At 44.4% G+C, this 23,156-nt stretch overlaps 1 protein-coding gene and 1 pseudogene across 1 annotated transcript; both read left to right on the top strand.

The window, feature by feature from the left end:
- The first annotated feature begins 7,170 nt into the window (after nt 1-7,170).
- LOC123445280 (UPF0400 protein C337.03-like) lies at nt 7,171-18,696 on the top strand. Its single transcript, XM_045122244.1, has 8 exons — nt 7,171-7,277; nt 8,262-8,394; nt 8,880-9,127; nt 15,871-15,960; nt 16,057-16,210; nt 16,757-16,896; nt 16,979-17,014; nt 17,529-18,696. Exons 2-8 carry the CDS (start codon nt 8,319-8,321, stop codon nt 18,210-18,212), a joined length of 1,428 nt encoding a protein of 475 aa, XP_044978179.1. The 5' UTR covers nt 7,171-7,277; nt 8,262-8,318; the 3' UTR covers nt 18,213-18,696.
- Nucleotides 18,697-20,394: 1,698 nt separating this feature from the next.
- LOC123440722 lies at nt 20,395-22,478 on the top strand (annotated as a pseudogene).
- The last annotated feature ends 678 nt before the right edge of the window (nt 22,479-23,156 follow it).

Below are 23,156 nucleotides of genomic sequence, written 5' to 3'. Positions count from 1 at the left end.
AAGTTAGTCCCCAAAAAAGATATAAAAAGATACATAAAACATACAAAGAAGACAAGATAACAGCGTGAAACCATCAAAAATTATAGATACTACTATATCCTTAAGTTGTTTCCTTTCTCTCTAAAGGATGACGCTAAAGCCTGGTTCACTTCTCTTGCTCCTAGATGTGTGAGTGGTCCCCAGGATATGGTCTATTACTTCTATGAGAAATATTTCCCTGCCCATAAGAAGCAAGCTGCCTTGCAGGAAATATACAACTTTGCTCAACTCAAAGAAGAGAGTCTCCCACAAGCTTGGGGGAGGCTCATCCAGATACAGAATGCTTTGCCTGATCACCGTCTTAAGAAGAACGAGATACTTGATATCTTCTATAATGGACTTACCGATTCTTCTAGAGATCACCTAGATAGTTGTGCCGGTTGTGTTTTTAGGGAACGAACTGTAGAACAAGCTGAGATCCTTCTGAATAACATCTTGATCAACGATAATGCTTGGACTATTCCCGAACCACCGCCTAAGCCAACTCCTAAGAACCACCCAAGTACGTGGTTCCTCGAGTCACAGAAGTTCGAGCGTGCGAGTGGCCAAGTGATGAATTTTTGCGCGCCGCTGGGCTTTATGAAGACTTTTATTACTTGGTGGAGAACGCAGGTCTTACCGCGTTCGTTGAAGATAAGTGCTCACAATACCTCCTCCTCACCAATATTTTCGTTCAAAGCTTCAACTTTTATCCGAGGAAGAATCCTCCCATGGTTGAGTTCATGTTATACTACATCCCCCAGTGCATGACACTACATGATTTTTGCAATGTATGCAAATTACCTTATGTTGGGGATATCCATGACCCTCGTCCACGGGACTTGGAGGATTTCATAGGTACTATTGTTGTTGGAGAGGAGAGAGGAGTGTCTCGCGCTAGAATTGCTAGCATACATTTCCCTGTGCTTCGGTACTTCTCATTATTTGTGGGAAAGTGTTTGATTGGCCGTGGGGAGGCTGGATCACTTAGCTCTCCAGACCTTGCGGTTTTGCGCGTAGGCCTTTATAACGATAAGAATTATAGCCTAGGTGCTATAGTAGCCCAGCGGTTGAACACAAACCGTTCCAAGGGTGTCGTCTATGGAGGTATCTATGCTACCCGTCTTGCCAGACACTTTGAGATACCTGTTAGACTGGGGGAGGAAGGAGAGATGCTTCTTCCTGAGAAATATCTGGATTATGACAGCATGGTTCGCCATGATTTTCTCGATAGAGATGCTAGTAGACGGATGATTTATAACCTGGTATTTAGTCAGGGTACTCGAGAGACCATTACTTTGCCTGCTCCTTCTTTGTTCGATCTTCATGCAGACAGGTACACTATTATTCCCTTGGACATCTACGCATATTGGGGCTTGGCCCAACCACAGGTGCCCGTGCCCGAGCCGCCAGTCAAGTACGAGTCACCAGTTTATCAGTGGGAGCCAGAGGAGCTCACATAGCAGTGGCATCCACAGTCCGCTCCGGAGTATCCCGAAGCTGGTTATTTCCCGCCATGGGAGTAGACCAAGCTAGGCCAAAAGCCTAAGCTTGGGGGAGTACGTGTTCTCACCGACCTTACATTCATGCTTATGCTTTCACTTTGTTAGTCGGTGTTTACACTTTGCCACTTTATTATCCATGCTAGTTTATTTTTGTTTTCTTGTTTTCTTGTTTTGTGTCCTTTTGAGAAAACCCAAAAAGATTTTCATTTCTTCTTTTGCTTGTTGGGAGTTTTCCCATGTAAATAGTTTTCTTTTTCTTTGGGTCAAGGTAGAAAATATTGGTTACAATGTTTAGTGGCTCTTGCATGCATACATGTTTAGCTTTCAAAGAGCCATATTACTTTGTCTTCTCCTTTGTGTTTGCCTACAGATTCAGCTTAGTCCAATGCACGAGCACTCTTATTATTGTTCACATCGTTCGATCGTGCAAGTGAAAGACAATAATGATGATATATGATGAAGTGACTGAGACTGGAAAAGCTGGTATGAACTCTATCTATTTTGTTTTTGTAAATATGACTAGCTTGTCGTCCGAGATTCAGCTTTGTTGTGGGAGAACCATGTTTGCAATGACAACTTAGAGATCATAGTTTCTGATGCCATGCTTAATTAGCTAAGAGCTTATAATGGTTTGTCTTGAATGCCAACATAGATTTTGAGATGACTATGATGTAGTATGATAGGATGGTATTATCCTTCGAACGATTCAAGTGGCTTGACTTGGCGCATGTTCATGCATGTAGTTGAAACAAAATCAACATAGCCTCTATGATGTTCGTATTCGTGGTGATTTATATCCTGTTCATGCTTGCACTCAATGTTAGTCAAACTCATTGCATCTTGATGACTGTTGTCGCTCTCTAGTTGGTCGCTTCCCAGTCTTTTGCTAGCCTTCACTTGTACTAAGCGGAATACTGCTTGTGCATCCACCTCCATAAACACAAATTTTTTTCCATGAGAGTCCACCATACCTACCTATTTGCGGTATCTACATACCGTTCCAAGTAAATTTGCATGTGCCATTCTCTAAACCTTCAAGAAATAATCTGTTTTGCATGCCCGAACAGCTCATGTGGTGACATGGGGCTATTGATATCTTCCATGTTAGGCGTGTTATCCTCGACATGTGTTTATTCACTGTCATTCACGAGAAAGGGGCCGGTAATTAGAATGCCCAGTTCCACGCTTAAATCGAAAACATAAGTGTAAAACAAGACTCCCCCCGGATTGATGTTAGTATGGACGGTACCCGAGGATTCGGCTAGCCGTGGAGTGTGATTGATTGGTGGGGGGGGGGGGAGTTAAAACTTTACTTTTCTGTTTGAGAACCGCCTATAGCATGAGTAGCATGGAAGATATTGAGAACTCTTGGTCATTGCGTTGACAATGAAAGCATGCCACCCAAAATTATTACCTCTGTTTACAAAGCTTGAGCTCTGGGACCTTTGCAAATCAATGCTTCCCTCTACGAAGGGCGTGTCTATTTATTTTCCTGTTGAGTAATCCTCCTCTTATATAAGCACCAATTAGAGAGCACCTCTGTCATTTTTATGCTTTGCTTTTGATTGATATTGAGTATGACTATGACTGGATCTTCGTTGCTATGAATTACAATGTTTAGCCAGCCCTTGATCTTTGAAAGTGCTCTGCATTTATGTTTTGCGGTCTCAGAAAGAGCTAGCGAGATACCACCTATTCATATTGCTTCATGCTTGTTTTGATTGAATTGTTGGTATCTGAAACTCATTATTATTTGCTCGCTAGCTGATTATGCCATTGATATTAGTTTACCTGAGGCCTTTGTGTCACTTGATTATGTGGTTAACTTGTGATCTTGCTGAAATTCTGGTTATGAGTTAGACATAGTTGCAACAACAAGATCAAACAGAGTTTGTCAAAGTTTTTCTTTCTCTTTCAGTTTGTCAACTGAGTTGCTTGAGGACAAGCAAGATTTTAAGCTTGGGGGAGTTGATACATCTCCATCGTATCTACTTTTCCAAACTCTTTTGCCCTTGTATTGGACTCTAATTTGCATGATTTGAATGGAACTAACCTGGACTGACGCCGTTTTCAGCAGAATTGCCATGGTGTTGTTTTTGTGCAGAAATGAAAGTTCTCGGAACGTACTGAAAATTTACGGAGATTATTTCTGGAAAATATGAAAAATACCTGCGCAAAGATCCACTAGAGGGGATGGGCCAGTGGGCCACAAGCCCTGTAGCCGCCGCACCCCTGGTGGCGGCTACCAAGTTTGTGGGGGCCACGTGGCTCTCCCGCCCCCAAACTCAGCTCTATAAAATCACTTTCATCCCAGAAAAAATCAAGAGAGAAGATTTCGTCGCGTTTGCGATACGGAGGCACCGCCACATCCTGTTCTTCATCTGGAGGGCAGATCTGGAGTCCGTTTTGGGCTCCGGAGAGGGGAAATCGTCGCCATCGTCATCATCAACCTTCTTCCCTCTCCAATTCCATGAAGCTCTTCATCGTTCGTGAGTACTGTATTCGTAGGCTCGCTGGGCGGTGATGAGTAGGATGAGATCTATCATGTAATCGAGTTAGTTTTGACGGGGATTGATCCCTAGTATCCGCTATGTTTTGAGATTGATGTTGCTACTACTTTGCCATGCTTAATGCTTGTCACTAGGGCCCGAGTGCCATGATTTCAGATCTGAAATTATTATGTTGTCACCAATATATGTGTGTTTTAGATCCGATCTTGCAAGTTGTAGTTACCTACTACGTGTTATGACCCGGCAACCCCGGAGTGACAATAACCGGAACCACTCCCGGTGATGACCATAGTTTGAGGAGTTCATGTGTTCACCAAGTGCTAATGCGTTGGTCCGGTTCTTTATTAAAAGGAGAACCTTAATATCCCCTAGTTTCCTTTTGGACCCCGTTGCCACGGGAGGGATGGACAATAGATGTCATGCAAGTTCTTTTCCCTAAGCACGTATGACGATGCACGGAATGCATGCCTACATCACAGTGACGAACGGGAGCTAGCCACATATCTCTCAGTGTTATAATTGTTGCATGATGAATATCATCCGACAAATCACCGACCCATTGCCTACGAGTTTGTCCCACTGTTGTTGTTACTACTGTCACTGCTGCTCTTACTTGTTTTGCTCTGTTGCTGTTACTAATGTCGCGGGCGCATGCGTGTGTGGTCGGGCTCAAAATGATCAACGACGAACATGGGGAGAACTGACAACTAATAATGGATGCAAGTTTGAAAAATGGCGGCAACGGATGCCGGTGCAGTGCGGATGATGCGCATGATGCGATGATGAATGCGACAGACAATCTAATCACACGACGGCAACGGAATAAAAGGGGGATCTTCTGGAGCGTCGGTCTCGGGCTGTTAAACCCCTCCTTGTGCTCGTCCACATATGACGATGTCCACTGGCATTGTCACGAGAACGACTGTTCTAGGGATGGTGGCACATCCACAAGAAGAATAGGAGGAGGGAACGTGTGAATATGGGTGGGTGGTTGTGCCCCTCTCCTTATCGACTGGATCCTTTTGTGTGAACCAGGAAAACTGGCGGGGAGGGATGAACGAAGGAATGAAAAAAATGAGTTCAGTGAGGGGATGGGAGGGATTGAAGAAGAGAAGGAAAGTTATGATTCTGCTCATAAGTGTTAATTGAATTATATTTGAAGAAGTAAGATTCAAATATATATTTTTCGATTAGTCAATTAGATTTTTTCTTAAACTATGTTATTTGTTTCCTAAAACAAATTGCATACGAGGCGAGAGGCGGGGCGGCGACGGGGCGAGAGGCGGGGCGACGACGGGGCGAGAGGTGGGGCCGCGACGGGGCGGCGGCGGCGATTGGACCGAGAGGCGGGGCGACGTGCTTGGACCGAGCCTGGAGCGACGCGGGGTAGGTCCGGCCCGGGATGAGTCCCAATAAGCTCCTCCCTGAGAGTCTTATTTGATAAGTCCCAAATCACCACAATAAGTCCCAATAAGTCCCTTGTGTTTGGTTTAGGTGGGACTTATAGGGACTTTTTTAAGTCCCTAAACCAATAAGTCCCTGGAAACAAACACCCTCTTAGTTTACTTGAAGATCAATACCGTACCTTAAACCAACTCTTGTAATCTCTGGCACCTTTGCCTATATTAACACGTATGTGTCCCTGTTAATTGCATACAATCATTGTATCTGATAATCATTGTATCTGATGTGTCTATGCGGGTAGATCAGGGGATCGACCTCAATGAGCTTTTTTCTCAGCTGCTTACGGCGGAGGCCCGCATCAAGGCCCAAAACTCCTTCAACAACAACAACAACGCTAACCTGGCCTCGAAGGGAGGAGGTCGTCCGGGCTTACACTACACCACAACACTGCATTCCCTGCGTGTGTTGAGAAAAGTCAGTATTGCCGCTCCACAGTGACTTGGGAAAACATTTAACAGAAAGTTGGTTAGGAAAGCACGTGAAGAGTGGATGACTGTCGGTCGGGAAAAGTAGGAAATTTGTTGTCGAATCATCGGTGGAGAAAACTCGTATGTGTATCAACCTGTTTGTCGGTAAATAACGCTGACCCACACTTTGTGGCAAATTGGCCGACGGGCGCTAGAGAAATTTTTAGCACGAAAGTTTTGGCTCAAGACCGCGAACCTATTCATTGTACACCACAAACCTACACATGCGTATCGCGAATGCCTGTGTGCTCTTGGAAGAAACTTCCACAACTCCCCCCACATCCGTGCTTCACTTGCATGTCTTTTACACTACAGACACCCACCCCTACTTCGTCCCTCAAATTTAGTGGGGTGCCGCAGTGGTAAAGAAGGACAATGATCAAGCTAGATTCAGGGGTGGATGGGATGGGTACGTATGAAAGGTGGGGCGAAAGGGAAAGAGGATGCAGAGTTTTGTCCTTTTGAAAGGGAGAAACACCCGTTATCACTAGGCGAGCTCAGTGGTTGTTTTGAAGGCGGTCAACTACAATGACACGAGAGATGGGCGAGCGTGGTTCATCTCGTGATGCAACCGTCATACATCAACGCCACTATGCTTAGGGAAGGTGGGGCGCAAGAGCAAGACGGGAGTTTGCGTGCAACGGATGACGAGGGGGCGGACGATGAACCATGCACGGCCATCGGTTTTTGGTACGCTGTGTGCAGTGTCGCGCTGGCTTCGCGTTTTGCGAGGCTCGCTGGGTATGCCACATGTACACACATTATTCGGCCAACAAAAAGGCGGCAATGAACCCACTGGCTTGTGGGCCCCACTCTCCCGCAACGATCACACGGCCGAGAGCATGCCTCAAAAGTTCATAAAACGCCGAAAAACAGCACAGCACAGGTCAGCAGCAGCCCGGCACCGAGAACCGGCGGCCGTCCACCGTTCAGCATCAGCATCAGCAGCCCACTGGCACGCGGACCCCGCCGCCCCGCCCCCACCCTCCGCGAGCCACCCGTGGCGTCGCCGCCGCACGGGACGAGCCACGCCCGCCCTTTCTCTCGCTCTCGCGTCACTGCAGCCGTCCATCCCAGCCACAGCCGCCCACCGCCGCGGCCCGCGACCAGCAACGGACGCTTCTCCCTCCCAAAAGGCCAAAAATTTCCCCCTCCCCTCTCCCCTTCCACGCTCCAGTTCCAGCCCCCCCTCCCTCCCAGTCTCCCACACGCCCATCCCCTCCCCTCCCCCCTCCCCTGAATCTCGAGCTAATAAACCCTAGAATTCCCGCTCCGCCGCCCCGCTCGACGCCCTGAACCCGAACCCTAGCAAGGTCTGGCGCTACTCCCCGCCCCCCCGTCCTCCCGTCGCGCTCTCTCCGTCCCTGCGTGGTGCTCCGTGGTGCCGCCGTTGCTTTGGGCTATTGCCCTGCTTTAGGCGGCGCTGCTTGGTTTTGCCACCGGCAGCGGGAGGCGCCTCCGCCTCCCTGGGCGGCCTCCCGCGGGGAATTTCCCCATTCGGTTGGTGCTGCGCAGGCCGCCGGGATCCCGGAGGCCTCCTCTTTTTTTCCTTTTCCCCATTTTTTCAGCGGTTCTTTAATGGCCTATATGCTGATTTAGAGCGACGAAGATGGGAATTTTCACTTTTGATTGTCGGTGCGCTAGTCTAGTCTAGTGTAGTGTCCGCGCTATCACGTGGTAGCCTTTTGCTGCTGCTGCTGCTGCTGCTGCTGCTGATTTCCATCCCTACCAGAAAGCCGCAGCTTTTTTCTTTACGGCCATACCAACCTAGTCTGTGTGTCATTTCGGGGACTGGGAGTGTGATCTTGCAAAGATCACATTTTACCCCGACTTTCTTTACGGCCATACCAACCTAGCCTGTGTGTCATATATATGTGTTTGAGCAATCAATGCTGGTTTGGTGAGTTATTCAGGAGCTTTAAAGCAGATATATGTGGAATTTTGTTACTTGTTGTATACTACTACATGCTTAGAACCCGCCATCCTGTGCACTGGTACTGTTGCAGATAACTCATATGGACTCCTTTAGTTTGTGACAGAAGATTTTAAAAACATTTCCGTTTATCTGCCGTATCATTTAGAAGTGGGTGTTCCCTGAAGATTTCCCAGCACATTTTTTCCATGCTAATTTATCTTTTTTTATGGACTGTATTTATAGATTAAAAGGAAATTATTACAAGGGGAAGGAATGTGTCCTGCTTTTATCATTGGCACGCACCACTGATAATCTGTAGAGTTTTTAATATATCACTTAATAAGGGTCACTAATTTTCCTAATGTGCTTGTGTATTTTGCAGATTTGCATTTGCTATGTCTTTTGGGAGTTTTTCATAGAACAAGCCAGGTTACATAAGATGAGCACAGGATTCAGCAAAGAGATCTTTGCGCAGAAGCTTGCGAAGCTTAATATTGCACAACAGAGTATAGAGAGTATCCTTACTTTCATCCAGCGTTAACTTAGAGGTTTCTTTTCTGCTGTGTTTTAGTGTAAATGTAACCCAACTAGCGTTTCACACAGAAGAGGCTGAGTTCAGTTTTTACATTTCTCTAGTTGCTCTCGGCACAACACACACACAGCACACACTAATAATTTTCATCATACTTTGTCAGTTGACTTATTCTTTCAATTCATTGGCTTCTATGGTTTGGGAAGCAAAAAGTCAGAGCAGACAGCTTATGGAAAATGTTAGTATTGACTGCGTTCTTTTTTTTTGGTGAAGTATTGACTGTGTTGTTAGTTGTTACTTTTAGCATTTCAAATCACTGTGGCAGTAAACCTTATGCATTGAGCTGATAACTTCCCGACGTGTGTACAAATAAATATTTTTCTGAAGATGCATCTATGTAATTATTAGCTCTCCACACAGCTTCACAATTTTGCTCATAATCTACTGTTATGCTTAACAAAAAAAAAGCTTTATCACACTGGTGCATCTTCCATCATCGTTGCTGCCAGGAAGTTGTTGACACATGGAATAGAGATTTTCACTCAGCTCCTCAAGAGAGAAAGATATCTTTGCTGTACCTTGCAAATGATATTATGCAGAACAGTAAGAAGGATGGCATGAGATATATACATGAATTCCTGAAGGTCATCGCTGCTGCCTTAGATGACTTGTTCACCAATGGTGATGATTTTGGACGGAATGTTGTGAAAAGACTGGTACGTGAAACTTACTCATGTTTATATTATCTCATATTGTAGTTGTTGTGTGTCTTTTAGCCATTTAGGGCAAGGCTGGTATGTGAAACTTACTTTATATACAGAAGCGCTTAAAAGCTTACATCCTTCAGATATACTGTATGATTTTACCTATTATGTCATATTAGTTGCATTTACTGATTGTTGAGTTTAGCAATCTAGTCTGTTTTTTGGTGCATAAAACTGATATGCATGCAATAGGCAATCACTAATTGTTTCCTTTTCTAAATTGTAAATCTGAAGGCTTGAGTTGCTCTTAGTCAATCCATCAGTTGAGTTTAACAAAAGATCTGACCGATCAGTTGCCTATTTTCTTCGAGCTAGCTTCTTAGGTTGTTTTTGCTTGGGCTGCAATTTCAACAGCTGCAGCTCCAACGGCTCCAGCTGAAAGGAGCAGCTGTAGCTGCTAGCTGCGGCTGGAAGGTTGGAGCTGAGATGCAGTCGTTTGGTAGTTGTGCTGTAGCAGCTGCGGCTGGTGCAGAAATGCGCTGAAATGACCAGAATGCCCTCTGTTATTCTGTTAATTAGATTTAAGTGCTGATTGTATCTTTATAATTGCTAATGACACGTTTGACTCGTTTAGGGAGTATATTATTATGATATAGATGAGCAGTTTCTACAGGATCTAACTATAATTACACTTGTTTGACATATGACTACAGCTTTGGGAGGATCCATCTATGTAATCAATTATCAAGGTGCAATAATTTATCTAGGCAAATACTACTGAACATCACAAGTACCAATTCACAATACAAGGTTTTCCTTTATACAGTATCATACACAAGAAATTATATAGGCACTCAGTCCAGAACACTGCAATCAATCTACCTCACACACATCACACACCCAGTCCAGAATGTAACATCTGACGCAACTCAATGAACACACAGCTATGCACGAACACACAGAGCCGCCACACACATGCAGAGCTGGCCCATTCCCCGTGCACACGCAAAGCACACACACATCACATGGAGCACATGTGATGGCTGTGCAGACATAGAGCACGTACATAGATCACTCACACGCAGAGCTGGCCCAGTTGTCGTGCACAGGCAGAGCACGCACACATCACGTAAGCCCAGTCGCCAGCCATGGAGATGGTCGTAGGTGGCCGGATGAGCTCGGCAGCAGCCGAAGATCGGGAGGCGTCTGCAATAAGCAATCACTAATTGTTTCCTTTTCTAAATTGTAAATCTGAATGCTTAAGTTGCTTGTTGTCGATCCATCAGTTGAGTTTAACTGAAGATCAGACTGATCAGTTGCCTATTTTCCGTCGAGCTAGTTTCCTAGTTTCTAAAATTACCCATTTGTCAGCATACATCAGTTTTACTTTCATCTTCACCGTTTTTCTATTATATCAAAAAAATTTACTAGGGGAAGAAGGCTTGTTTGTTGATGGCGGGTCAGATTATCAACAGTCTTCTTTTCGGGGAACAACCAGTTAATCTACCTTACATATCCATTGTTTTGTAATTGGTATGACCTCTCAAGTGCTCATAGACCATAGCTACACATACTAGGGAGGGCCCAGGTGGCAACGGGTGTGCCGCCATTGTCACATAGTGACTACCGTTTCCTTGTGTGTGCACTGAAGTGGGCCCGAGTGCCAATAGTGAGCTATGAGTAGGGACATATCCCCTCCTGTTTAAGGGATTGAGAACTACTTGGCAACCAAGAAGACATGGGACGGGTTCTTCTTCCTCCTTCAGCACCATATCCTTTTCCCTTTCTTCCTCATTGAGATCTCTAGTTAGATGGGGGCATGTTACAATCTGTATGAGCTAGTAGTCCTCCTGGAGAAGCCATGGTACCAGACGAAGCAAGCAACCATGATCGTCCCATGGAGGAGCAAATCAATGCACTCATGGCGGTGGTGAACGAAGGATGAGCGAGGACATGGACAAGTTTGAGGCCATTTTTGGGGGTCCGCAATGACTAACCTCTGTATCTAGGTGGACATACTGCGAGAGCAGGTGGGGAAAGCCATGCTGCATACAAATCTACCCCTACTACCTCAAGGGAGACAACAGTGGTACACGTTGCTCATCACATGCTCGACAATGACTCCAAGAACCACAACCCGTAGCCATCAAGCTATGGTGAGTTCAAAACACGGGGTACTTGGCTCATGGGGTTATCACCAGTCATATGCCGCTTCCTATCAAGGGTGTACCCAACCTCCCAGATTCATACTTCTTCTATACTCCGAATGAGTGGAGATCCAAAGCACAACCCGTGCGCACACGTTTACCTCGTAGAGCGGAGTCGAGTTGATTACTTCCCAAATTGGATTTCGGGCATTCAACAATAATAGTCATCAATTCTAGAGGACGGAATGTGAGAAATACTTTATTGTGTATGGCTTACAGTTTGAGCTTTGGGTTTGAATTGCCACCCTTAATTTTAATGGTAACACAACTTGATGGGTGCAACTTCATGAGTCAAAGAGTCGTGAGTTCACTTAGAAGGCCCTGTGCGTGGCTCTCTGCTCCAATCTTTTACCTCTAGCAGTTCAAGCACACATCCACCAGTTTAACATCCTTCACATGATGAGAATTGTGCTTGAATTCATGAACCACTTTGGGAAGTTGTAGCATCATGTCCTAGCGGCAAATATGACATACCGTTTGAGATGGTGGCCCAGAGTGTATGGATTGACTATCGGTTTGAAGCCAAGCTATATGTTGGCCTACTAAAATCACCGATAAAGTCAACAATGTTTTATGTATCTCACAAAAAGAGGACAAATTTGACATAAGCACACACACAAGGATCGAGATGAAGTAAATGGATGCTTATTGTTGCACACCTTCAACAACGAAATAACATTGGCCATGTTGCACTAGTTTAATTAGTGACTTCTTGGGGACCAATGACTAGAAGGTGCAAAGTTTCAGTGTTGTGAGACGAGTCTTGGGATCAGAAGTGTGAACGTTGTGATGAAAATTATGATAAAGCATCAAAGATTACCATATCGAAGAGCAGATCGATTAGTGGAAGACTCTGTGTGATATGTATGCAGTGGCGGGATAATGGGAGTATGTATTAAAGTCCCCATTTTCAAGCATGTGGTGGATTAAATCACCTCTTTTCTTTTTGCCTTTTTTGGACATTCCTTGTATTGTTATTTGTTATTATATTTCAAGGGCATTGCTCCTTCATATGTTACATTTGTTTCAACATTGGACCTGTATATGAATATATTCCTCGGTCTATGCGCATGGTGGGTTGATGAAAAATATTGTAAAGCAAAGGGAGTAGTTGTTGTTTTATTAACTTCTCAAAATTCGGATACGGGAACACCTAATTGAACACATTCCCTCTTTTTTTGCCACCAAAGGCGAGCTCTCCCGTTCAATGTAAGTAGGAAAAAGTTGTTTGCCTCTTTAGGAAAAGCCATTTTGTTGATTCGCAAACATAGTTACATCGTTCTCAATATTAAGAAAAATAAGGACTAAAAAATCTTGCCAAAGTTGCGTCCAAACTCCCGCCATAGCCCTCTTTAGTGAGGGACAACATCGAGAAGTTTAGTCCTTCAAAGACCTGTAGAGGACAAAACCTCGTTGAAACACTGCAACAATGGACCGTCATGTACGATGGATATTGGCAATCACGACAAGCATATCGATGAGGACAACACCCTGATCAAGAGAGGTAGTTGCGCCATGGTCGCCATACTAGGCAGGTGACCTTGCTCGCAGAGGCTGAAAATAGGAGGTTGTTGAAGAAGACAACATTTTTGCCGTCGGTACCCACGGAGACGTGCCGATGACCTACAATAACCAATCCGTCTTCCATGAAGACTAATGGGAACAAAAACTTACAAGCTCCATGGCAGTAACGAAGCAACCACCACTGAGACGAGATTGGAGCCGACAGACTTCTAGTAGAGGCAACATCGTCATCCTCGTCAGAGCGGCTTACCATGACACCAAAATCTAACCAAAGAAAACTTGCACGCATGATGAGGGACATGAAACCCCTCCTGATGCACCAGGTTGAGCCAAGGTTGCCCGATCTTCACTAACTGGTGGAGGGAAGCGCCGGGGTGCGCTTAGGTTGCCCGATTCACGAATTGGAGGTTGGAAAGAGGCAAAACCAAAAGGAAGAGACAATAACTAACAAGCCTACTCGGAGGAGCACACATCCGGGAGTCTAGGTCAAACATGTAAGTCTCTAAACCGGAACCCAAGTCAACAATGTTCTTGTGACCGATTTACTAATAAATTGGTCAAATGGATACACATAAATCCAAAAGGAAAAGGAGGTACATGTAGAGGTTCATCCCCTTATAGCTGCTAGGTTCACCATGAGAGGTGGCCTTGCATCATTACTATGGAAGGTGGCCTTGGATCCCACAAGGGAGAGGAATGTAGGAGACAAGCACTCTAATCCCTTTTAGTTTAAGTTGTCTGGGGTATTTATAGGTGACCTATTTAAGTTGCACACAAGCAACACTTGGTAGTTCTGAACGAAGGGAGTCTTCACACCATGTGAGGCGTCCGGTAGTGCTGAGGCAGGCGCTCGGTGGTTCTAGATGGAGCTTTGTGGCGTGGAGTTCTTTTACTTGCTCGGAGGTTCTAGTCATGCTTTGGTAGTACCGAGAAGGCGGGTCGATTGAGAGGTGCTTTGTTGGGTCCGGTGGTTCCAGGCTTAGGGTTTGATAGTACTAGAGAGCTGAGGCACTTTAGAGGTGTTCTGCCAAGTCATGTAGTAGCAAGCAGGGATAATCAGACAGTTTCGGGTGCATCTCTTCGCTTGCTCGTTCATACCTAAGCACACAGAAGGTCCATGCGTAAGATAGCACACCATGCTTAGTCATATCAAGTGGAAAGACCTCAAGGAATATTGTCACCTCATGTTGTTGTCATTGGTCCACTTGTAGCTTCCTCGCTTAGCATGGTGATGCCCATGGAACCCGGCATATCACCTCCCTTCCGCCTCACGACGTCGAAGGCAGAGGGGTGTTGATTGGATCTCAAGTGCGCGCCTATTCCCCCCCCCCCCCCCCCTCTTCTATCTTGGGCAATTCGAAATTCAGGTGAAAACCACAAGTACAATGGGCCCACTGCCTAGCTAAACTAGGCCCAAAGCATGGCTATTAGGGTCGCAAAGCTGGGTCCTGCTAAAGCCCACAAGCTGAGCTACTAGCACAAAACACATTAATTGTAGAAGACATGAAATATTAGGTTTTCTTGATCAACCGAAGGACGTGAGCTGATGCGGGATGGCACTTTGCATCGCTAATGACCATCCCGTTCGAGCCTCAACATCACAACCCAACTCAAGCTAAAAACACGTCACCGGGAGCTTCACATGTTGACGCCGCCCACAAGTGTCATGGACCATCGCGTCTGCAACCTAACAACTTTGACTCCCATCACATGAAGGAACCAATTCAAAATAGTTTGATGGCATCACCAAGTGACAGACAAGACCACCAGAGCTAGCCTTGGCGTGCCATTGTCTCGTGATGCCGCAAGCACCATTCAATTGGGATTAATAGAATACTTGTAGGAGTCTCAAATACAACATAAACAACCTCTGTCCTTTGTCGGTCGCTAGGTCTATTAGTACATGTCATCATGCGCATGTAAGGCCACTAGCGGCAACAAACACATTGTTCTTGTAAATGTGCTTGTTTCGCTCATTCCAAATTTCTTGTAAGGTGTAAATCAAAATCCCATTGAACCATCTTCTTTCCTTCTTTGTGAGAACTTTGTGATCTTTATCCCGTTAACCCGTCGATGTAGTGGGATTTATCTATGGAGGTAGATTGGATGTTTTTTTAGGAGCAAATGAAGTCTAGATTTCCTGGGTGAAGGTACAAATCCTTGTGGACGTGGGCCATTGGCTTAGCTAATTGCAAACATATTTACAAACCGTCTTGTGCGACCAACCTCTTGAGGCTTGATCATCCATTAATATCTTTTTGTGAAGCATAACCCAAGCGAAGAAATTACACTTTGGTTTTGTTTGTGCATCTTGTATGACGATTGTCTCAGGTAGGAGCCTAGGAGTGCCATGGTACATAGAATTTTCACCCGGTGGATATAATTTTTCTGTCAGTATCTCATGGATTTGACGTTTACCTATAGGTACAGTGTGTTGGAGATGATTATTATTTCACCCGGGGTGGGTTGGAGATCTCAGAGACAAAAATTAAAAGGAAAGTCAACCTAAAAAAAAGTAATTAAAAGGAAAGTACCACGAGGAAACTAACCAAACTGAAATGACTAACAAGGCAAGTAATCAATCTAACAAGAGTTGATAACAATGAGCCGTTGATTTGGAACCATGTAGATATACATCTGAAATTTTTGATTCCCATCCATCCTACGGCATTGTGTTGTATCTGCCCCGGTGAAGTAATGTGGGTAAGATGCAGGGTAATGGCCTGTGCATGTACATCTCAGGTCCCTAGGAGTTTCACTCAGTTGGGCATGATTTGCTTTGCATTTATGTGTGACCTCTTATCTTGCTACTTTGCGTAATGTTACACTAGCATATTGTCTTTTCTGGCTCAAATGTTGCACTTTAGAGTTTACTATTTTGGGTGAAGCAATTATGGAATCCCTTGGCCCAGGCAACTGCCATACAAGTGTGGTTTACGCGGGGGCTAGAATTGTGGGCCTGTGGTGTTACATTATGTCTCCCTTTCCTCTATTCAGTTTCATGATTATGTGTAAGTGTTGCAGGTTGACATATGGGAAGATCGCAAGTTGTTTGGCACCCAAGGACAACTTCTTAAGGAAGAATACACGCACAAATTTAAGGAGCTAAAGTCGGTAAGTAATATTAATTATTTCTTTTCACATCATATTATTCCTCTGTGCCTGTCGTGTGTACTGTGGACAACTTATTGTGGTTCCACACATTTACAGAAAAAAACAGGTGGAGAGCTAGTGGAGAAGGTTATATTGAGCTATAAGCATATGTTGCGGGCACCTGTAGATGAGGCCAAGTTAATGAGAGAATGCAACAGTGCTCTCAGCTTTGTTGACAACCTCAACAAAGAGTATGGAAGTTCGTACTTAGGTAAGAATGTATATCTGTGAGATGTTATTTTACATCTCATCTAGTATTATTATGGTGCTGTGCAAGTGGTTTCAGTATTATCTTACATTCATCTAGTATTTACTATTTAGTATTATCTGGAGTTTCAGTGTTACTGTGACAGTGCGGGTATTAACTATTGGCTGTGTCACATGTGGGTTGGCGAATGAGATTTGTATCCCTTTAATTTGGAGGTATCCTATGCATCGCAAACTGCTGTGCTATGGATAACATGTCAGTGTTACCTTCATAGGTGGCCTATGGTTCTTTTCCTGAAAATTAGCCAAACCGTTAAATACATGCTGGCACGACCGAATACGCTGACTACTTCCTCCTTGCCACCCCATCTAAGACCAGCCCAACCTGGGTGGTTCCAGCTCTGTACAACTTTACACCCTTAAACTTCAGTAGTTACATCATAAGGCTGCAGTTAATCAACTAGCTTTGTATTTTCCTTTGCATAGATTACCTTCAGTTATCAGTTGTGTACTATTGGTAGCTCAAAAATCTTATATTGCATATTGTCAGGGAGCAGCAATGGATATAGCTTTGTGGAGGAGCTGAAGCAACAACATAGTATTCTGAGAAACACCATTGAACAATTCAAAATGTCTGAATCACTCAGGGCCGCTCTGCTTTCTGATTTGAAGGAAGCACTCCATGAGCAGGTGTGTAGAAGTACATGCATGTGAACAATTTATTCGTTGCATGGCCTTTGACTGCCCCTCCTAATGTTTCTCTTGATTTCAGGAGTTCAAGACAGAATTAGTCAGACACCAACTTCGGGTATGTTCAACAATGTTTTTTCCCTCCTTAAATTATCTGGTTTTGCAGATTTACGATTACACTACACTACATTGAAAAATAATTTTGAACGAAATAAAAATTTATTCCTCATAAAGGAATAGAAATGGTTTACAACATAAACACATCAATGCATGTCTGTGCCCTCAGGTGTTGTGTGCACTAGGCTATTACGCTCTGGTTCCTAAATTCCAGCAGCCACTTACCTGTAAAAAATAATGATGTATTGGGTGAGTATTTTATAGGCTTAAAGGGCAAGTACCGGATGGGTCATTACGTGCTTCTCATGGCTTGCGTAGCTAGAATATTCGTCTGCAAGTATCCGGCATCTTTATATGTTCTCTGATAAACAAGTTTCTTCTCATTAAACAATGAAAGTTTAAGTCCCAATGTTGGGTTACATTGATATGTTTTGTAGTAGGCTGTACACAATGGTTATGCTTGCATTGTTGTTTGAATAGCGGTACTGTGTACTTACGTTTTCCTTATTTACCAGGCAGCTCAGGGCCGATATAGGAAAGCTGATGAACTCTGCCAGAAGCTTGGAATAGATGTACCAAGGCACGAGCCATCTAATGGGTCTGAGAACTCCAGTCTCTCTGAAGTGCCTGCTACTTTTCCCCCAGTTTTAGCTAATGCTAATTCTATTGAGAAGGGACGATCAACTGCAGTGAGGTATTCACGGGAAGGAGATGCAGGTGAGCATGAGACCCTCAACGGCGGCTTTTCTTCACGAGCCACCAGGGACAACTTTGAGCGGAAAACAGAAGAGCACTCCCCTGGTACTAAGAGGCAGAAGATAGAGAACGGTATATCTGTTCCTCAGCCTGAATCACTCCCACTCCCACCGCCACCTCCATTCCCGCATCCTGATACATTTGAGCAGCCACCACCACCGCCTCAGTATCCTCCATCACCAGAGTCTAGCCCACCACCACTTCCACCTTCAATGCCGCCCCCAATCCCACCACCACCACCTTCTACAGATGCATTTATGCCAGTTCCTCCTCTTCCAATGGGAGGAATGCAATATTTCCCACCTTTTCCTCCACCTGTAAACTATCCCATGATCAACATGCCACCACCTTTCCCTGGTGCTCCAAATCCTCCTCACCCAGGTTTCCTTGGATTTGGAGGTCCCTTCTATGGCCCGCCTTTCCCCTCGGCACCCCACCAATGAACAGGAAATCAGACTAGTTCCCTTATCTGCAGATTAGTAGCGACAGCCAGCCAGCATATGAGATTGTGGTACATGGAGCTTGAGAAAAGTTGTCATAGATTTTGTTTTGTTAAAGGATATATGGTTCATGATGATCCATCACTGTAATGTGTTGTGGAGCTTGGAAGGCTGTCCCAGTGTTGTACATTTTAGTCAGTTAGCCTGATATTAGCTTGCGCAGACAGTTAGTTAAGTCAACTGATCTAGTTGTTCCCAGCTCGGTCATGGAGTCAAAACTATAGACTTCGACATGTTTGGATTCTGTTGCTCTGTCAGCTAGACTTCGACATGTTTGGATTCTGTTGCTCTGTCAGCCAGACCGAGCTCTGAAATTGTGACAGTCAAAGGCAGATGCTATCTAGCATGACATGTTGTAGATCGTTATTTCCTGTGTTCTCTGTGAAATTCTCGGTGACAGAGGAAATATACATGGCTGTTCTTGTCATGTTTGGTGCAAGTATTTCCAGTCTTCTTTTAGGGACATGTAATTCCAGTCCTTGGTGCGAGAGGTGACACTTTCTGTTAAGTCTTCTTTCATGCTCATTTAGTTATGCTGCCCTGCATAGTTTTCCCCTACTTCGTTGTGGTAGGAATGCTTAACGTGAGTTGCAGCAACTGAGGTAATGTGCTGTTTAGATCCCTGATGCTGATGGTGTTTGCTATTTATCAATCATGTTTGCTTTGCTTGTTGCCGCCTAGAACGGTCTGCTCCAAATATCATGTTACTAGCCATTTATACATGGAGTGAGGCGTTTTGGTGCTTGGGCTCTGCTATATTGAAAATTTGAAACCACATTTTGAAGTTCCAAAAAATATATGAAAAAAAATTCTACACGTTCACATGGATGTATTATATGTGGATAAAGTTTAATGGTGAAATTAGTTAATTTGTGAATTACAAAAGAATTTTTTTTATGGATATTTGTAGTTGAAAAGACATGGATTTTTAATAGTGAACAATGTATGTACTGTTCACCATTTTCAAAACCATGAATTTGTCTTTTTTGTGTAGCTATGAATTTGTCCTTTTTGTGTAGCCTGCATGTAGAATACATCTATATGAACATGTGGTTTTTTTATCAAAAATTTATGTAACTTCAATAAGCTCCATAAGAATCCGAGCTCTAAAAGTAATTTCCGATTATACACAATGTAAGTTGATAGCGTGGTCTTTATCTAGGTCACGATCCACTGCTATTCAATTAGTTCCCAGCTAAATAAGGATTTATTGTTTGATAATTTGGTAGGAAAAGGTGGTTCAAAAGTTAACTACTTCATGTGGAAGCCTTCATTTGCAACAAATTTATTCACAAACCGAGACAAGAATCTTGATGTTAAAGGCATTCTTAGTTTCAACAAAACAATAATATTCATGGTTTAGTACTGGATTATCACAACTGCATGTGTTGCTAATATAAGTATACAAATGCAAGCAAAATTTTTGTAAGGTTTCTAGTGCTGATTTTGATGATATAAACCCCATGAACCAAACACAGTACCACAAAGTCAGGTACTCACGTACGTGAGTGCACTCAAGCATGCACACAAAAACTATGCTCACAACTTCATAAAGTCACCGTATTCATTAACTAACTCCAATTTAGGACAGTAAAACCGAGCCTAAACGGAGCTTTCTCACGCCATCAACGATTTCGGTCGTTAGATTTTGTATTTCAATTGTTCCTGGCCGTTAGATCTTCGTTTCAGTGCAAGTTTTCCGCTACCTGGGCCATCTGTCCTAAAGGGCTGCTACTCTCGTGACTTTTTTCGAGGCCTGTGGTTGATTGGGCTGCTATGGAAGGCCAGTCAGCTGGATCGACCCCGCATCTCCCCACGGTAGCTGGATCGACCCTTGCCTTTCCCTCGTCCCTCTCGTCTCACCCTCGGTTCGATCCCCTTTCACCGGAGCCGTTCGCCCCCACATCGTCATTGCGGGGAGCTCCTGCTCCGTGTGTCTTCCCTCCTGATCTCACGAGCAGCGGTGGCTATCTCCATCGTGTTCTCTCCCGGAGCAGGCTGCCGATCCCGGATCCAGTGTCATCCGAGTTTCCTCATTGATAGTATAGCAAAAGAAAAACCGATCTCTCTATCTCTCCGCTAACCCAAACCCTAACCCTTGAATCGAAGCAACCAGCCGACGACGATGGGGAAGGGTTCTCCGGGCGGCATGGGCAAGCAGGGCGGTCTCCCCGGTGACCGCAAGCCGGGCGACGGTGTCGCCGGCGACAAGAAGGACAAGAAGTTCGAGCCGCCCGCCGCCCCGCCCGTCGCGCGTGGGCCGCAAGCAGCGGAAACAGAGGGGCCCCGAGGCGGCGGCGCGGCTGCCCCCCGTGGCTCCGCTCTCCAAGTGCCGCCTCCGCCTTCTCAAGCTGGACCGCGTCAAGGACTACCTTCTCATGAAGGAGGAGTTCGTCGCGAGCCAGGAGCGGCTGCGCCCCAGCGAAGACAAGACGGAGGAAGACCGATCTAAGGTCGACGACCTCCGCGGCACCCCTATGAGCGTTGGCTCGCTCGAGGAGATCATCGATGAGAGCCACGCGATCGTCTCGTCGTCCGTTGGGCCTGAGTACTATGTCAGCATACTCTTGTTTGTCGACAAGGACCAGCTGGAGCCGGGATGCTCCATACTGATGCATAACAAGGTACGAATCTGTAAATTCTGCATTTATCTGATGGACTCGAACAGGGATTATAATTGAATACTTTTGACCGCGAGAAAACCTAGGGCGAGTTCAGATTAGGGCTCCTTTGATTCAAAGGATTTTCATAGGAATTTTGGAGGATTAGATTTTTTTTCCTATATTAGTTGTTCGATTCATAGGATTGAATCCCATTGGAATTTTTCCTTAGGATTTCTTTCTACTACCTAGGATTTCTATAATCTATTCAAACCTCTTTTGAAAGAATGAGGGCCTTAGTGTTTTGTTGTGATGCTGGTGATTTCCTTGATTCTAGAAGGTTGATAAGTGGATGACCTTTATGAAGGGAGGCTGACAAGTGACAACATCGCAGTGAGTTATAACTGATCCATTTGGTGAACTTGGGGCATTTTAATGACATTGAGACTTGTGGGATGGGGGGCATAGGGCAAAACATGGGAATTGAGATGAATGTGGTTGTGATCATTGCTTGTTCTGTATGTGCAGAACCGTGACACCTGATTTGATTATATATGAAGATATTTATGCATGAACTTCGCTACAATTTGTAATACAATGCTTATGTTGTCTGTGCTAATTTGTTTTGTTTCATTGCTAAGCGTCATTTCCTTGATTTCTTTAGGAATAATTTTCAGAAACTTATATATTTGGTTAAGTACAATCCTTTTCTGTCTATCTACTCCCTCCATTCCTAAATATAAGTCTTTTTATAGAATCCAATGTGGACTACATACGGAGCAAAATATATATCCGTATGTAGTCCGTATTGAAATCCCTAAAAAGACTTATATTTAGAAACGGAGCGAGTATATATGATGGTGACCACTTACTTGCCTCTATATTAGGACTAACCATCGTCAAGAATTGACAGTTGCAAAAGCAAACACCTGTTCACTTGAACTCCATATTCAAACTTTAAAGCATAATTTATGTTATTGCTTTCTTAACTAACACAGTAACACCATGATCACAACTAAATGCAGTAATTTTCTTGCAGTATTTCTTTTTGTAGTACGTGTTTTCCTGTAATCTGCATTTGTGTCTTCAGCTCTTATATTCTTTGTGTGGTTAATGATATGTTTGTACCAGTGTTTAGATTTATTTTTAATGGGTGCATCTCTAGATCTTCTGTTCCATTCCAGTTTTAAACTCAATATGCTTTTATGCGGACATATCAATTATATGTCTGTTTGATGCAACTCATTCAAAACTTTATTGAGAATCAAGCTTGATATCATTTCTGTCAGGTTCTCTCGGTGGTCGGAATTCTGCAAGATGAAGTTAATCCTATGGTTTCTGTCATGAAAGTTGAGAAGGCACCTTTGGAGTCTTATGCTGACATTGGTGGTTTGGATGCCCAAATTCAAGAGATCAAAGAGGCAGTGGAACTTCCGTTGACACATCCTGAGCTATACGAGGACATTGGGATCAGGCCTCCGAAGGGAGTCATACTATATGGGGAACCTGGAACAGGGAAGACTCTACTTGCAAAGGTTTGTGTCTTATCCTTTCCACTGGGCAAGGATTCCATATTTTGCTTCATTTAAGCATCCTTTTCCACTAATAAATTAGTGAACTCGGCAGAGCAAAGATTTAGAGGTGGAGGCCTGTAGCCAGTGTCCGTCGATGGGAGGAGGGGGGCAGCAATTGGATCAGGCGGCTAGCGAGGAAGACGGCTCTGCCCATCAGCCACTTCTGCTCGGCGTCGTCCTATTCTTCCTTAACTTGCTTTGATTTCTCCAGGACCATCACTAGCAGTAGCAAGGGGGAGGTCAGGCCCCGCACCTCCAGGTTCCTCTTCTTCACCTGCCCTTTCCACGCTCTCCTTTCCAATAGGTTAACTCCTTGTCTATTTATTGGATCTGATCCATTCTTACGGGCTATGACATTGGCACTCGTATATATCTAGGCTGCCCGCGTTAGTCCACCAGCCGATTGCCAGTGTGGCCATCCATTGACATTGGAGAGGAGGCAAGGTGGGCCGACTAGCTGCGGTGGTATACAAACGTAGTAGTCATTGTGAGTACTGATGGTATTTAAACACATATATAGTTTGTTCTATTAACTGTACGAGTACAAACACCATTAATTGTTGGAATTATGCCCTAGAGGCAATAATAAATGTATAGTTATTATTATAATTCCTGTATCAAGATAATAGTTTATTATCCATGCTATAATTGTATTGAATGAAGACTCATTTACATGTGTGGATACATAGACAAAACACCGTCCCTAGCATGCC

Source organism: Hordeum vulgare, chromosome 3H (assembly GCF_904849725.1).
Source record: "Hordeum vulgare subsp. vulgare chromosome 3H, MorexV3_pseudomolecules_assembly, whole genome shotgun sequence".
In the NCBI taxonomy this organism is placed as follows: Eukaryota; Viridiplantae; Streptophyta; class Magnoliopsida; order Poales; family Poaceae; genus Hordeum; species Hordeum vulgare.
The sequence above is the reverse complement of the archived record's forward strand: the minus strand, read 5'-3'. Positions and strand labels throughout refer to the sequence as shown.

Coding starts and splice junctions, on each gene's coding strand:
- LOC123445280 (XM_045122244.1), top strand. CDS start 8,319: ATGAGCACAGGATTCAGCAAAGAGATCTTTGCGCAGAAGCTTGCGAAG. Junction 9,128..15,870: donor GGAATGTTGTGAAAAGACTG/GTACGTGAAACT, acceptor TAAGTGTTGCAG/GTTGACATATGGGAAGATCG. Junction 17,015..17,528: donor TAGTCAGACACCAACTTCGG/GTATGTTCAACA, acceptor CTTATTTACCAG/GCAGCTCAGGGCCGATATAG.